This window comes from Crotalus tigris, unplaced genomic scaffold (assembly GCF_016545835.1).
Source record: "Crotalus tigris isolate CLP2741 ecotype Arizona unplaced genomic scaffold, ASM1654583v1 scf7180000018155.2402879, whole genome shotgun sequence".
NCBI lineage: Eukaryota > Metazoa > Chordata > Lepidosauria > Squamata > Viperidae > Crotalus > Crotalus tigris.
The window spans coordinates 1231530-1247871 of NW_024096851.1; the positions used below are offsets into that span (position 1 = coordinate 1231530).

The following is a 16342-nucleotide window of genomic DNA, read 5'->3' on the forward strand; positions in this document are numbered from 1 at the left end:
TTAAAGTTGAGGAGGAAAAAGTGACGTTTCTAGAAGAGCTGAATGTCAGGTAATAGAAAGGATTCATGACCAACATTGTGAAGAACCACCACAGAATTAGGCAAATCTAGACTAGATGAAAGAATATAGCAAATATAAATTAACATCCAGGATCTTATGTAGGAGAAATGAGTTTAGTGCATGGCCCATAACATTTTAGGGAAGCCTCTGTCCTCTTTCACAGATTGGTGAGTGGTTTCTAGGTCTCTTGGGAACCAGCTAGACTGTATTCTCCTCAAAGAAACGGCACACGTTTTTGCCTCTTTCCTGTTTAAGTAAATGTCAGCTAGATGTAGAGAACTGCCTACATTCAACAAAGCAAAAGACATGTCTGTGCAGGGGAAAATCAAATTGATTCACTGCTCTGAATCCCTCGTTGGAGTCACTGCCTCCACTTGGCCCATGGGGAGGAGGCTTCCAATTAAAGCAGACGTGTTGTTTATTGGTCTGCCTTTTATCAGTGATTTCAAGGTGGTTTACAAAAGTCAAAACAGGTAAAACAGCAATAAATACAAACAATGAGGAAGAAACTGCACAGTTACAAGATAAAAGGGCAATGGTTGCCCATTAATTTGGCAGAAAAGAAGACAGAACAGATGCAAAGAGTTTAGCGAGGATAATGTTTGGAACCAGAAAAAGGAAAGGAGTCAACAAGGAAGAAAAGGAAAGGGACGAGCAAAGAAATATGTGGTTATTTAAACTTTACTGTACTTGAGAATAAAGATGAAGAGTCTGAACTCAGTGCCCACTGTGCCCCCTACCTTATTCTTTTGGGATCTGTGGGATCCTCCACAATCCCCCAGCCCAGATTGTCACAATTTGGCAGCTAACATTTTTATTACTGCTGTAGTTGCTGTTAACTACTAGCCACTGCTACCACCACTACTGCAGCTGCTACATCTGTTTCAGCTGCAGTAATTAATGAAATGCGAGTATTAATCCTACAGCAGGCATAGAGCATCTCTTTTTTTAAAATAAAATAAAATAAAATTTGGGCAGGGTGTAAGAAATTTGGCCTCATTTCCTCTAGCAATATGGTAAGATGGGCAGCCAATAAATTTTATATATAAATAAATATCACTGTCACTTGTAGCCAATAGCCTGCGGTAGCCATTTAAAAACAGTTAAGAAAGTATAGCTACCCATCGCCATTGCCACTTCTAGATTAAAGAGGATGTTTTTGGCACTTTATTCAAGTGATCCAGATATTTTTCCCACAAATCCAATACAGACTGGCTAATAATAATTTAGCAGGTTACAGATGTTAGGTGGACCAGATACTAGGCTACAAATATACAAACAATCCAAATATATAAAGCAACATACATTGGTTTTCTGCTTTTTTTTCTGCCCAATAACTTTGTGTAACAGGATAAGTTAAACTGTAAGTACAACAAGCAACTTTCATTTTTTTCAGCAGGGATAGCAATAGCAATTAGACTTATATATCATTTCACAGTGCTTTGCAGCCCTCTCTAAGCAGTTTACAGAGTCAGCATATTGCCCCCAACGATCTGGGTCCTCATTTTACCGACCTCGGAAGGATGTGAATCTGAGTCAACTTTGAGCTGGTCAGGATCAAACTCCTAGCAGTGGGCAAAGTTAGCCTGCAATACTGCATTTTAACCACTGTGCCACCACAGCTCTTGCTGTGGATGTAAGATAAATAGCACTCATCCTATCCAGATCCAGCAGCGCAACCACTATACCCAGTTGTTCTTTAATTTGAGAATGACATTGGAGGAAGAAGGAAAGTGTTTTGGGCAAATCCCTCTATATTTTCAGTGCAGGTGAAGATCAAAGAATTAGTCACCCCAAGGCCACACTAGTGGAAAAATGAAGGAGAGGAGCAGGACACTGTGCCTGTCAGAAGATCCATTGGTATTGGTGCAACCTTAGACCAAGCCTTCTGGTGTCTACACATGACACCAAAAGAAACACTAAGTGCTTTTGCAGGAGCAGGATAGCAGTACAATCACAGCTGAAATGGACTCTGAATGATGATAAAGAAGTTTAAACTAAAAGAGGCAGAGAAATAATATCAGCTGAATATGCAAGATGGTGCATATTTTCATTTTGGTCATCACCTTTAAAGCCCTGCATGGCACATGGTCTACCTGTGGGACAGCCGTTCCCTAAAGAGATCCCATCCTATCAAGTGAGGAAAATGGGTATGTTTCTGGTTCCTTCCTGCAAATGTTGTCACCTAATGCTAACTACAAAGTATGCCCTGTCTTATGGAATATCTTGCCCGCCTGAAATTCAGCAATGTTGGAAAGTAAATCATGCCGTCATTAAGCAAATCCAGTTCCACCCTTTCAGTCTTAAAGATCTGGCTTTTCCCCCAAGCATTGGGAGATTAGATGATGGTATGTTAGCATGGATTGGTGCTAAGATTTTTGTTGTTTTGAATGTTTTATGCTTTAACCAATTGTGTTTTATGGTTTTAAAAAAGATTTTTTTTGGTATGGATTTTTTTAATCTTTGATTGGGAGTCACCAAGAGTTGGCTGGAAGATAAGCAATTATATCAATACTTAAAATAAATAAATAAGATGTTATTGATACTATGTGCATCTTTTCTAAAGCAGTTACGCATTTTTAAGCATCTTTTATTTTCTAAGACATTGACTGATGGGGGGGGTCATTTGAAAATGTTCAATTTCCATCAGTACCAGCCCATCACTTACTACATCGTGTTGTTTTTCTTTTCAGACTCAAATTAGTCCCAAAGAAGGGTGGCAGGTTTATAGTTCCGCGCAAGACCCAGATGGACGATGCATTTGTACTGTGGTTGCACCAGAACAAAACTTATGCTCCAGGGATGCTAAGAGCAGGCAGTTAAGGCAACTGCTTGAGAAGGTGAGCATATGCATTGTGTTCCTTTGATTCCCCATGCTGGCTGGGGAATTCTGGGAGCTGAAGTCCATATATCTTAAAGTTGTCATGGTTGAGAAACTTTGATTTAAAGAGAACACAGATTATGGTACAAGAGACTTGGTGCAAAATATTTTCCTCCCCTTTTTTGAGAAGTCAACTTTTCTTTTCTTCCTAAACTGCAGCAACACTATTCTAAGGGCACACGTTGCACTTTCAGTGTATTTTCCATCTCAGAGTATTGGGATATTGGTTCTAAAAATATCATCCAGGGCTGATTTGCAAGCCTGAAGCTGCAGTCAGTCCATTCTCAAATTAAGGTATTTATGGAGATTTGTTTCCCTCACTAACTCTGTCTCTCCATTACATAAATAATGTGTTTTCAATTTTAAAAAGTTTCCCTTAACCACTTTCTCCATGTAATAATCAGCCGCACTACAATAAACACTTTCTAGAATATATAAGATAATAAGTCAAAAATGATTATGCACCAAGTTTGCCATTAATTTCTGGGAAATGAGAATGTATGTCTGCAGTGCTTTCAGTCTCCCTAATAAGTATTTATAAGAAAATATTTCTGTAAGCAGCAAAAAAGCATTTACAGACAAAAGCAAAGAAAGGAATCTGTATACATTCTGGTTCATTGATGTAATTTATTTTGTTATGTTGTCCTGAAAACAGAAATTACTGGGAATGGGACAATAAAGAATCTAATGATGATTAGGCAAGTTTAACTTTAGTAATCTAAAATAAAATGATAATGTTCAAAGCAGTATAGTTGCAGTAAATTCCATGAAATAAATCTTAGTACGGAATAAGAAATTAATTCATTAAATCCTTATGGACTCATTCAGGGTCCAATTACTCACCTGCTTTTTAGAATTATAACGTGTATCGTATCAGAAGTTCCCTGAAATATCCAGAATGTAATGGACATTAAGAGTCCATAAATCTAGATTATAAAGTCTAGAATCTAAAATCGTAGGCTAATAAGAAAGTCTACAATTGGAGCCCTTCAATTAATGATATAAAAACCAGACAAGCAGTGTTATTGAGAGCATTGCTGTATTGTATACAGATTCCTTCAGTTTGAGAAAGCCTAATTTTAATTGGCAAGGGCATCCTGAAAATAACCCCTAAAATTACCCAAAGAATCCTGCCAGAACTTTTGGGAGAATAATTTCAGTTAGATATAAAGTAGCTGTGGCTATCCTATAGTACTCTATTTGTTGCATCTCTGGATGATTCATTGACCTGGCCTTGCTGAATTCCAATCAGCCCTCACAGTCTTTGGTGTCTTTTGTCATTAACCATTCTTGACACAGATAGTATTACATTCCCATCTCCTGGCTACATTGTTCTGATTCTTTCTTACTAACAAGTCCAACAAGGTGTTAAAGCAGTGGAGTGATCCAGCAAAGCAATTGCTGAGCAATATGAATGAATTGTAATGCCTGACTATAAAAGCAAAGATGGATCAGACCCCATTAGTAATTGGACAAGAGGCTTTTGTAAGAAAATGTCCAGGGCTGGCAAACAAACAAATAAAATAAATAAGTAAAATCCCAGAAGGAAGCAGTAGCAAACCAGTTCCATACTGTTGACAGTGAGAAAGACATGGTCATGAAGTCACCAAGAGTCGAGCTTGACTCAGATGTTACCTTTATGACACTTTGCGTCAGCAAGGGCTGGGGACCAACAAAACAATTTTATAGTTAGTCTTTCTGCATTCCTCATCCCCTATTACAGTCTTAGTTCTGACTGAGGATTCAGTAACATGACTTTCTCCACCCAAACAATGTTGAGAAAAAGCTGTTAGCTTATCCTCACCATCCAGATCATAGAGGTGATTTTGGAGAGTCAGAAGCTTCGGGGAGGAATAAGCATGTTCCATCAGGTCCCCTGAATTGCCCTCTTCTCTTTGATTAGTAGTCTCAGAAGGAGATATTAATGGCTTCAGGGTGAAAGAAGAACATTCCCATCAATTTGAGCCAACTCATTGGAGAGTTGGTGTGACTGGGTAGAACAGAAAACTCACTTATGCCTCTCTATAGTCAGTAAACACATAGTCATACTTTTATACAAATAGTCACTGTGTGGATATTTGTGCAACAGAAGCTAACAGAAACCATCTGCCTGTCACTCCATGATTTTTATGCTTTCCCTTCAGATTTGCACCTAACCTCCATTCTCTCCACTTTTGAGAGAGCAATTAAAACATATCTCTTCAGCCAGGATTTTAGTGGTTAAATTATTTTAACATTACTCTATTTTAATATTTTGCTTTATCCTGTTTGTGTCTTTTCAAATTCCATTAGCTACTTAGGTATGAACCAATGCATAAGGTCTGCATTGAATAATTCATTGAAAAGAAATAAATAATTGTGCTTACTCATAAATGCTAAACTCCTTGAGTTCTTGGTATTCCAATCAAACTGGGCTTCCAGTGATTTCATGGCAGTTTTCTTGACAAGTGCATGTAAGTGGTTTACCACTATCATCTTCCCAAGAGTCCTTCAACATCCAGTCCTGCTATTTCAAGGTACTCTCCTTTTGAGTACTAAGGAGGCCTACCCATGAAGTTACTGAGGCCAGACAAGCTTAGCCAGATGTGCAAGCTTTTGTCATTATCACCTTTTTTTCTACAACAAGGTTAGGCAACTAAACTTTTGTAAAATTCTTGTAATTAAAAATAAGAAATGGGAAACTGGTCAGCCTTTAGAATCTTTATTTACAGTAATGCTTCTGGTTCTCGCCCAGGGCAACAGGCATTGTTAAATACTGGCCATGCATTGCACATTTTGTAACATGTTTCTCCATTTTTTTTAAAAAAAAAAAGTGGCATCCCTGTTTATATTATTATTTCAAAGGTCATTGTCTTATTGACCTATGCCTGCAGAAAATCCAAGTGTTCAATTCTCTACTCAGTTCAACCGTTACCTGGAATACAACCCAAGACACTCTTTTATTTCAATCTGCTGAATAGGCTCAAGCTATTAAACTCCATCAATTGTTTTCAGGAATGATAACACAATACATGCCAGGCTTGCACTTGCTGCATATAAATGGTTTTTTTTCCCGTTTCTCAATAACTCCCTAAATTTTATGACTCCAACTGCAGAAACCAAATGAGTAAACTACTATTCCTTGGAGATGGTGGGGGTGGGCTGGGGAATGAAGTTAAGTTGCTAAAAGAGAGCAATTGTTTGTTTTATCATCAAAAGCATCAACAATCAAGCTATGTTTGCTATAAAATAGTCACTGGTTTCTCCCTGAAATAACACCTTGGCTCAAAGATTTCAATATGCATTTGCTTGTAAGTGTTTGTTTCACGGGCTCTTTAGAAATCCTCAGTAATGAAGAAGGAGAAATGGAAATGGGAAAATGATGATGAATCCCTAAGAGAACTCTAGTAAATGATTTTCCCGGAAATCAAGGCCTCCTCTAGTTTTAGTCTTCCTGTAGTATTGATTTTTAAAATACTTCAGCCCCTTTTGTCTAGATCAGAGTTCCTCAATCTTTTCCGACTTTGCAGATCAGCCAGGGGGAGGGGGGATAGTTCCGTGTGAGCAACATGCAAGCACATGCACAGCTTCATTTGCGCAATCGGCACACACGTGCACCCACTACACACGCAAATGGAGCGTGCATGTGTGCGCTTGCCCACTGCTCACACAAGTGGAGATGCACGCGCTCCCCCGCCACTTCTGCGGCCCAGTTCCAAGCATCTCAAGGCCCGGTAATGAGTCGTGGCCCGTGGGTTGGGGACCCCTGGTCTAGGCAACAGATCATTCAAATCTCCATCAAGTTCCTCTTCATTACTCTTCACATCCATTTTCTGTCTCCAGTGTTGCAAAAGAATGATCAGCTTCCAACCTGGTTAATTTCTTGCTAAAGATAAAGACTCCTTCAACTCTTGAAGAAATCCTTGAATGTTGTTTTCTTGGCAATAATATAGTAATAGTTTGCCATCACTGCCATCACTACCTTCTGAGATTTTCTTGAGAGAAATGAGATGTGTGTGTGTGTGTGTGTATGCTCTCCCATCCAAGTGCTAATGAGCTTAAGCTTTCCAAGATCAATCAAAATTAGCTAGATGCTGCCACTTGCCTGGACAGATGATCTACCGGAGGGCATTCTTTTGTCACAAGCAGCAGGCTGTTTTCTGACAGCCCTAAATAGGCAATCCGATAGAGCTCCCTTTCCACTGAGTGGCCTACTGCCAGGTTCTATTGCAAAAGACCCTAGTCATTTCCTATGTGATGAAGATGGACAGTCATATTGCATCACAGTGGACTGTAATTGCTCTTATTGCTTGCCTCTTAGCATTTGCTCAGGTAAAGGTGCATTAATTAGTAACTCACAGTGATATTTCTTCAAGGTCACCTTGTCCAAATTTGTCAACTGTGTGCTTTAATACAGCAATCTCCAACCTTTCCGTCTTTCTGGAAGGCTGGTGGGGGAGCAGAGACGGTTCCACACGAGTAGTGGTCAAGTGCACACGCACAGCTCCATTTGCACAAGCACAAACAGTTGGGCATGCATGCTCCCTCGCTGCTTCGGTGGCCCGGTTCTGAATGGGCCACAGCCCGGGGGGTTGGGGACCCCTGCTTTAATACATTTGTTGCACTTAACCAACTCCTCTGGAGTAAAACGGATGATTTCAAGATTAATCACAGCCTTTGTTTTGGTGATCTGTTATTAGAGCATAAGACCTCCAGTTATTCTGGGATATGTTAAAATCCTGAGGTCTCCTCCTCCCTCCCCTCCCATTGCAGTAGAGAAGATGTGATTGAGGGACTAACATCACATACAAAGAAAAACAAAGGCAGAGAAAGCAAAGTTTTTGGCTAGACTGTGCCAGACCTCAAGCTAACAAATCACAATATGAGAGCTCTCCAAGATAATTTCAGCTCTAAAACTGACAGAACATCTCTCAGTAGGTTGCATAATGAGTCCACGTAGCTGCAAACATTTTCTGAACAGTTGGCTTGTGGCATCACTGTTCCTAGCCGTTTCACCTCTTACACTGGCTGTTGGATACAGGGATATAAAAACAACGCAATCTGCTTTTCAGAATCAACAAACTTCTGAACTGTGAAGGGAGGTAGGGAGGTATCTTTCCAAGGTGGAAGGGAGTCTACGTGCTGTGCTGTACTGCGTATCTGGATCCATTTTTGTTTACAGACAAAAAAACTAAAACGTTCAGGAAATTGAAGGATGAGTTTGGGTCTGTAACTGTAGCTAATCGACCAATTTGAGAGAAGCCCTGTTGAAAGAAGGCAGTCCCTCCTAGAGTATTAAAAACATAAAGACCTGTGGAAAGTACCTCCTCCAGTACCTTCTCATTGTTTCCAGGGATGACTGGTCATTGCACTGGAGAACATGGAGAACTATCAGATGTTGAAATTCACTTTCCATTAGCACCAGTTTCCTTGCTGTCAGCTGTCCTCTGCCAGCTGCTGATAAACTCCAAACACAGAAGGAACAGTCAGCACTGGGAGTGAATTGTTCCCAGTGCTTTACATAGTTGTGCTCCACCCATCAACCCCACCCCACTTAGCAAGCCAGCATCCAGTCCGTATGGATAATAGGCATAGTGCACCACCCTTTTCCCCCCCTCCAGACACATCCACGGAGCCTCTACCATCCCAACCATTTGTTCTGATAACGAGGCAGCTGGAGGAAGGGAGACGCAGCCAAGGTAAGGCACAATCCCTCCCTCATCCTGCTTATCTAGTCCCTTGTCCAGCTGGTAGGAGGAGTGTTCCTGCCTTCTGTCTCCTTTGAGGACAGCACCTGCAGCGTCTGGCTGCATGCTCCCCATCTCCTGGCCCATGACAAGCCCAGGGGCTTGACACTTGCCCATGGTAGAGATAATGAGAGTTGTAAATCTGATCGTATCACAATGGCTGCAGTTCCACAATCCAGGCTTACCTAAAAGCAACACTTGCAAAAACTGGTCTTCAGTACAGATAGTCCTTAACCTACAACAATTCATTTAGTGACCGTTCGAAGTTATAATGGCACTGAAAAAAGGTGACTTATGACTGTTTTTCACATTTACGACCGTTGCAGCATCTCCATGGTCACGTGATCAAAATTCTGATGCTTGGCAACTGACTCACATTGATGATGGTTGCAGTGTCCCGGGGTCAAGTGATCCCGCTTTGCAACCTTCTGGCAAGCAAAGTCAATGGGGAAGCCAGATTCACTTAACAACCATGTTACTAATTTGACAACTGCCGTGATTCACTTAACAACTGTGCAAAAATGGGGCAAAACTTACTTAACAAATGTCTCACTTAGCAACAAAAAAATTGAGCTCAGTTGTGATCGTAAGTCGAGGATTACCTGTCTCACATAGTCTTAGAAGTAGGAAATTTAACCCTAATACATTTTTTTTAAGAATTAGTGGCCTAATATGTAATTAACCCACCTTCCACCATTTCAACCAGGAAGGAATCTAAATTCTAAAAAACTGTGCAGGGTTATGCGTGTGTCAAGATGGCATCTGTGACCATGTGATCAAACCCTACAATCAGGCTTCGATTGCCTAGTTGTAGCTGCCATCTTGACTTTTTTGACCCTTCCAGGATTCCTCCATTATTTGTGAATTTTCCCCTGATTCCCCTCCCGTCACATACCTTGCTTAGAAAAACCAAGTGTTATGAGAAAAAAAAGGACTGGGCTACACTAATTCAGATGTTAACTTTTTTTGGTTTTTGCGCACAGGTGAATCGTTTTGAGAGTGGCAAATATCACCTTTTTTTAATACCCCCATTTATTTGGGGGTGATGACTAAAACTAAGTCCTTGGTTCAGTCCCCAATATCTCCCAGAAGGCTCACCAGAACTTGGAGATGAACTGCTCCCCCTATCTGTAATAATGTGTTGAGGTGCTCCATGTAGTTGATAAATATGATGCAGGAATGGTTTTGCAAGACCTCAAGTGGAAGAGATCTTTTGGCAAGGGATAAAATGCACTTTGGAGAATAAATCAGTCACCACCCAAATTACTATATTTCCCGCACTTTCAGGGAGTTCTATAATAAAGTCCATAGAAATCTCTCTCCAAGGTGTTGATGGCTCAGCTACTGTTTGAAGGAGTCCTAGAGCTTTCCCTTATCGCCGCTTTGCCAAAGTGTGCATCGGGCAGCTGGCAACATAGCCCTCAATGTATTTCTTGAGGAGTGGCCACCAAAACTGCCTCTTGACTAAGTGCAGTTTTTTCACAACCCCAAAATATCCCACCGTTTTTAACTCATGGCAGCTCCTCAAAACCATGAGTTTCTGACTCTGGAGCGTGAAGTTTTGCCCCTACCCAGGCTAGTCCATCATGTATTGAGCAAACATTGCTGTAAATTTAAAACCACTTATCATCCTTCAGGCTGACTTTTAGGGCAGAAGTCACATCTTTGGCTACTGGAGCGTTTTCTCTTCCTTGGGCTCGGGTGGTCAAGTGAATGGCCAACTGATAGGGGAGGAGCACTGGTTTAATTATTTCTGCTTTGGAGGAATTGTATTGCAGCATCCATTACAGTGCGTCTACCAAAAAATTCTTCCCCATTTTTAATATTGTTTTGTACTCCCCCAGAAAGCATCGAGACTACCATCTTTGTCCTCATTCTTAACTAGTTTTGTTTGCAATTGGAAATGTCATCCTGTCTGCAATTTCCATGGATGCTCAGCTGAGTCAGTTTATCCACATATGGATAGTTTATCCACATACTTTCAACCACAGCTGAGCCCAAAATTTCTATGGCTAGGCAAGGCAGTTGTTAAGTGACAAGCGCCTCATTTTACGACCTTTTTGCCATAGTTGTTAAATAGATCATTATAGTTGTTAAGTGAGTCATGTGATTGCTAAACAAATCTGGCTTCTCCCATGGATTTGCTTGTTGGAAGCCAGCTGGGATGGTTACAAATAGTGGACACATGACCCCAGGCAGTCAACAGTCGTAAATACATGCCAGTTGCCAAGTGCTTGAATTTTGATCACGTGACCATGGGAATGCTGCAATGGTCGAAAGTGTAAAAACCGGTCTTAAATCACTTTTTCAGTGCCATTGTAACCTTGAATGGTCACTAAACAAATGGTTGTAGATCAAGGACTGCCTATAATCAGGATTATCTGAGGCATTATTTCCATCCTAAACACTGCATATTTTTTTTACATGTAAGCAGTATGTTTTAGAATTTTTACTCAAATAACCAGATCTGCCTGAAATTCATTCCAGCCCTGGTGAAATTATTTTAAGCTAATTACATTTGAGCGCACAAGAATTGCTACTTCTCTAAGCCCCATGTTGCAGATTCAGTCCTGTGTTCGTAGCTGTGTCACAGTTGTGGTGGCTTTTGTGTTTGCCTGGTTTCCATCTTGACAAGTACAGTTTTTTTTTTAAAAAAAATGTGGCTTTGCTGTTTCTACAAGCTTTTTCTCAGAAAGCGTTCAAAGGCAAGATAAATAGCAAATCTGTATTTGGATTAAATGTCAATTTTAGCGTTTCATTTGGTTTTCAACTAGGGATGGGGTTACGCAAGATTAACCTAACACAAATCTACCGTGTGGTTTCTGTGCATTATTTGACCTTCTCTCCATGTCATCTCTTGGGTTCTGAATTAGATGCCGTATAAAAAAGTTGAAAATATGTTTTGGATGGCTTAGGCCAGAGGTCTATCTAGTCCTGAATTAATCTCATGTCCCACAACAGTCAGCGGCAGCTGCCTTCATAACCTGCTCTCCCCCAGGAGAATTGTCACATCCCTCAGGAGACAGAGAAATTTATTGCTATTCTCTTATTAAAATCCAAAGACACTATTTCTTCTGTGGAAAAAAAAAACACTAAAAATTTAAACGGGTGAAAGTAATGATCCATTCGTTATTCACATGTGGCCAAAAGAATTGATATCCCTCCATTTCCCCCCCCCCAAAGAATCCCCATTAGCCTTGAAATAAGTTGAAACTGACTTAAGTAAATGGCAACTAACATTTTTTAGTCGGTAGATCATAGAGCTGACACCTTGCTTTTGGTGCATGGCTTAACATACAGGTAGGCCTCGATTTACAACAGTTCATTTAGTGACCGTTCAAAGTTACAATGGCACTGAAAAAAGTGACTTATGACCAGTTTTCACATGTATGACCATTGCAGCATCCCTATGGTCATGTGATCAAAATTTGGCTGCTTGGTAACCGACTCATATTTATGATAGTTGCTGAGTCCCAAGGTCATGTGATCCCCTTTTGCGACCTTCGGACAAGCAAAGTCATTGGGGGAAGCCACATTCACTTAATAACAGTTTGACTAGCAGTGATTCACTTAACAACTCTGTATATATAATGTATGTTTTTATTTGTGGTTTTTACTTGTGAGTAGTGTGCACTGTGGACAGCACTTAATTTCATTGTGAGTTACACAGTGGCAATAAATTCTACTCTATTCTAAGAAAGGTTGTAAAATGGGGCAAACTGACTTAACAAGTGTTTTACATAAATTTTGGGCTTGATTGTGATCATAAGTTGAGGACTATCTATGTTAATGTATATAATAATTCTTTGGGGAGAAGCAGGTGAGAAATACCAGGGAAGGGGCCCTGGCTACAGATATTTCCCATTTACTGCCAGTCTCAACCTTCCTCCAGTTTCATGTCTAGCAAATAACCAGTGGGATTAAAGAGGTTGATGCGGCAAAGAAAATGGCTCTCTGTGCCCTACCAGTTTGTTATGTATTTTTCCTCTCCTCCCTCACCCAGCAATCCAACAAGTGGAACACCCCATTTTCTCCCTTAAAAGTGGTTTCTTCCTACTGTACAAATATGGTAGCAAATTGATCAGGGCAAAGAGAACAAAGAATTGAACAGAAATTTAGAAAGTTCTGGAAACCATACCTGGACTTCTTGGGTTGGGGGAGGGGGAATAGGTGTGGTAGTCACATTAACTCTTGCAGGTCCTGATTTATAGCTATAAATGAGTTTCTGGTTGCATAAACTATTCCAGATTTTTTTAAAAAAACAATGTAATACAACTTTTAGATTTCAATTTGAAATATAGACAAGAAGCCTCAAAAAAATTGAGAGTGAAAATTTGCTGCAGAAGATTTCATTTCCTGGCAACAGCAAAGAGGTTTTTTGGGTGAAGTTCCCAGAAGTTCTTATGTAGAAAAAAAATCCTAGAGCTTTGTGTGGTTATATTTTCCTTCTGCTAACACAGCGTCAGGTCACAAAAATACTACATAAGGAACAGTTTTCTTCTGATGCATATTGTAAGCAGGTAGTAGTAATACATTTATTTATGTGGTCCTTGATGCTCTCTGAGCTTGGTTATTTTCTTGCAGGTGTTTCATTACATAACTAGGTAACATCATCATCACTGTTCAACCCTGAGCTACAAATATTTTCTTTGATTGATACATTTATTTGTAAACAGGTAAACAATGGATGCTGTGAGCTTTACTTTTCATTGTAGAAATTCAAAGTAACTGCCGCATTCAATGCAGCTGATTAACAATTTGCACATAATAAGCCAGGGTTCCTTGTAGTATGCATGTATGTATGCTGAATCCAAAGCATTCGAAGACAGTTTTCAAAGGCTCCTCATATTTCAGTTTTCAACTCAAAAAACCAATGCTGAATCTTGAATTTTGAGAATGAGCTCTCTGCAGACTCTCCGGCATGGTTTTTGGATGTTTCTTCTTTTATTTTAATAAGGAGAACAAACCTAACACATTATATGTTAGTAACTCACCAATAACTTGACAAAGAAGATTTGCTTTTTTCTTATTTGAACAAATACTGTTTCTTTCATTCTCCAAAGAACTGACATTTCAGGGAGTGCATTGGGCAAATGTAAAGACACCTTTCATTAAAAAAAAAAATCACAAATCTTATTGCAACCTTTAAACTGGAAACTTCTGTATAAAATAGTATATGCATAAAGTATATGCATCTGAGTAAGAATAGCACAGAGCCAGTTTGGTGCAGTGGCTAGAAACTGGGAGACAATTGCCTCCTTCCTAGGGCTGAAAGTAATTGGCCCAGGATCACCCAGCTGGCTTGGTGCCTAAGGCAGAACTAGAATTCATAGTCTTCTGGCTGATTAGTACCAGGGTCTGTCACTCACAAAAACCAAACCCATCTGTAACTAATAAGGCAGCATTCATTCAAGAATGGCTCTTTTGAACTGGATGGCTTACAGGTTATTGCGCTTTGTAAAATTTAACACAAATTTATTTATTTATTTATTTTTAAAATTTATAAGCCACCCCACTCCCGGAGGACTCTGGGCGGCTAACAATAAAAAACACATAAAACATAACAAAACAAACAGTACAAGAACAGTCATCCAGGGGTCAGGTTTTATAAACCCCAGGCCTGCCGGAAAAGCCAGGTCTTAAGCAGCTTATGGAAAACCAACAGGGTGGGAGTGGTCCTAATCTCCGGGGGGAGCTGGTTCCAAAACATGGGCGCCATCACAGAGAAAGCCCTCCTCCGCGGCCCCGCCAAATGGCACTGCTTGGCCGACGGGATCTGAAGGAGGCCCAGCCTGTGGGATCTAACCGGACGTTCACAAATGTGAAAACTTGAAAGAAATTGAGAAACAATTTAGCAAAAAGACCTTGCAAGCTGCAGGAATAAAATGTGCTCCTTTTGAATGGAAAAAATCTCAGCCGATAAGCTACACTGAATAACACTGTCTCATAGGGGAGATGTGCACTCTTAAGGTCTGGATCTGCATCTCAAAATGTTTATAAGTATGCATCTGGGATCCTGCCGCTGTGCCAATTATGCATCCTTTGGCTGGTTGTGCAAAACCCAACCTGTTAGGTTTTTGATAATTTATTTCAAATTGCTCTTTTAGACAAAAGGAAGCCAATACCCTAAATGTCTTTCTCATTTCCAAGACAGCTTTGAGATGCAGCCAGATGCCTTATGACTTCATTGACACATTTATGGTTGGGTTGGGTTGTTTTTTTGGTAACAATCCAGAATTGATTTGCTACTGTCTATGTCTGCAATTCTTTTCACTTTTTCTTTAAACTCCCCAGTCTTATCTACAGCCCGGGGACTTCCTGGTGATCTCCCATCCAAGTTTCTAACCAAAAGCTTAGCTTTTTTAACATCATTGTGCTCCTGAATATAAAAAATCAAAGACTTGTGTTTCAATACCTCCATGAGCAAAAGCTGGGCATGTAGAAACTGAATAAAAGAAAGATGTATTTAATAATATCACTAGACTGGTAAGATAGCCTAAAATTGGTAGAAGAAGGAAGTGATTTTGATGTGGAGTGATTCTGAAGCCCAGAAGCTATTTTGCCTTTTGGACTAACTTTCTTTGTAATGGTTTTATAGTCATGGAATTTTTGATGTTGGCAGAAACACCCTGAAGTCAATTATGGCACACACACAAAAAAGTTTCAGAACTGTGCCATCAAGTAGATGGTACACTTCTGAGAAGCTACACCCACACATGAAACATCAGCAAGAGTTGCCTATGATCTGAGTAACAGCAAGAATTTTGTTTGTCCATCATTTCAAGTCTTTTGCAAGCATCAATAAATTCCAGGCCAGCATCCTTGCTTCATTTTCTTCTCTTTCTTATTAAAAATCCCATTTAGGCAATTCATTAGTGCAGAACTTGGGGATTTTGAGTGGACAAAAAATAGAAATTAAATTGGCTATAGCAGATTTTCTTGCACTTGAATGCTTGGCATGACCCAATAATGCATTACTATATTTGCTGTTTAAAAATAGTGGCAATCAACTGATGGTGCCAGTGGAATCCTACCTTTTTGTCATTATTTTGCAAATGAAAACTGAAGTAAGCAAAGGACAGAGCCACACTAATATGGAAATTGAAATACTTACCTATTATTAAGGTTGTCCTCCATGTGTCTTCAGTGTACAGACAAAATAGTAGGAAGGCCCAAGCCTCACATACACTGCCTGCATATTGAAGCTCATGTTTGCAATATGTGCCCATGGCTCCTTCCCTGCATGCATTTCAGCAGGTAGATGGCTGGGGGAGAGCTTGCTTATATAAATGGAGAAGAAAAAGAAAAAGCATATGGTTGAGTATGATTTCTTTTTTTCCTGTGATTTTTGAAAACTCTGTGAATTTTTCAAGCGAGAAATTCTCATTGCAAGACTATAGTGTTGCCATCAAAGAGCTGCAGTGCTTAATTTTGTCTTCCCATTCTCATTGTAACTCAAAGTTCTTCCAGATGTTGTTAAACCATAGCTCCCAGCTTTCTTCACTATTGGAGAAACAGGATTACATTGCTGAAACTCCACTTTGGCTGCATTTAGAAGAGGACATTTTCCCACTTCTCCTTAACAATACTGAGAAGAGGGCATATTGGCCTTCTGTGCCTCGTGTTCAATAGCTCGTAATCATATAACTCAGATTTCTTCTCCTTTTCTTCTTTT

The 16342-nt window shown here is 39.9% G+C and overlaps 1 protein-coding gene across 4 annotated transcripts in view; it reads left to right on the forward strand.

The window, feature by feature from the left end:
* OLFM3 (olfactomedin 3) overlaps nucleotides 1-16342 on the forward strand; it is a 190575-nt gene that overhangs the window by 139225 nt on the left and 35008 nt on the right. For all 4 annotated transcript variants that reach the window (XM_039348456.1, XM_039348455.1, XM_039348454.1 and 1 more), the window contains one exon: nucleotides 2754-2900. Coding sequence is in view for 3 of the 4 variants with exons in the window: in XM_039348455.1 (XP_039204389.1) it covers nucleotides 2754-2900 (147 nt within the window). In the remaining variant the exon portion in view is untranslated. The remainder of the gene's footprint in view (nucleotides 1-2753; nucleotides 2901-16342) is intronic.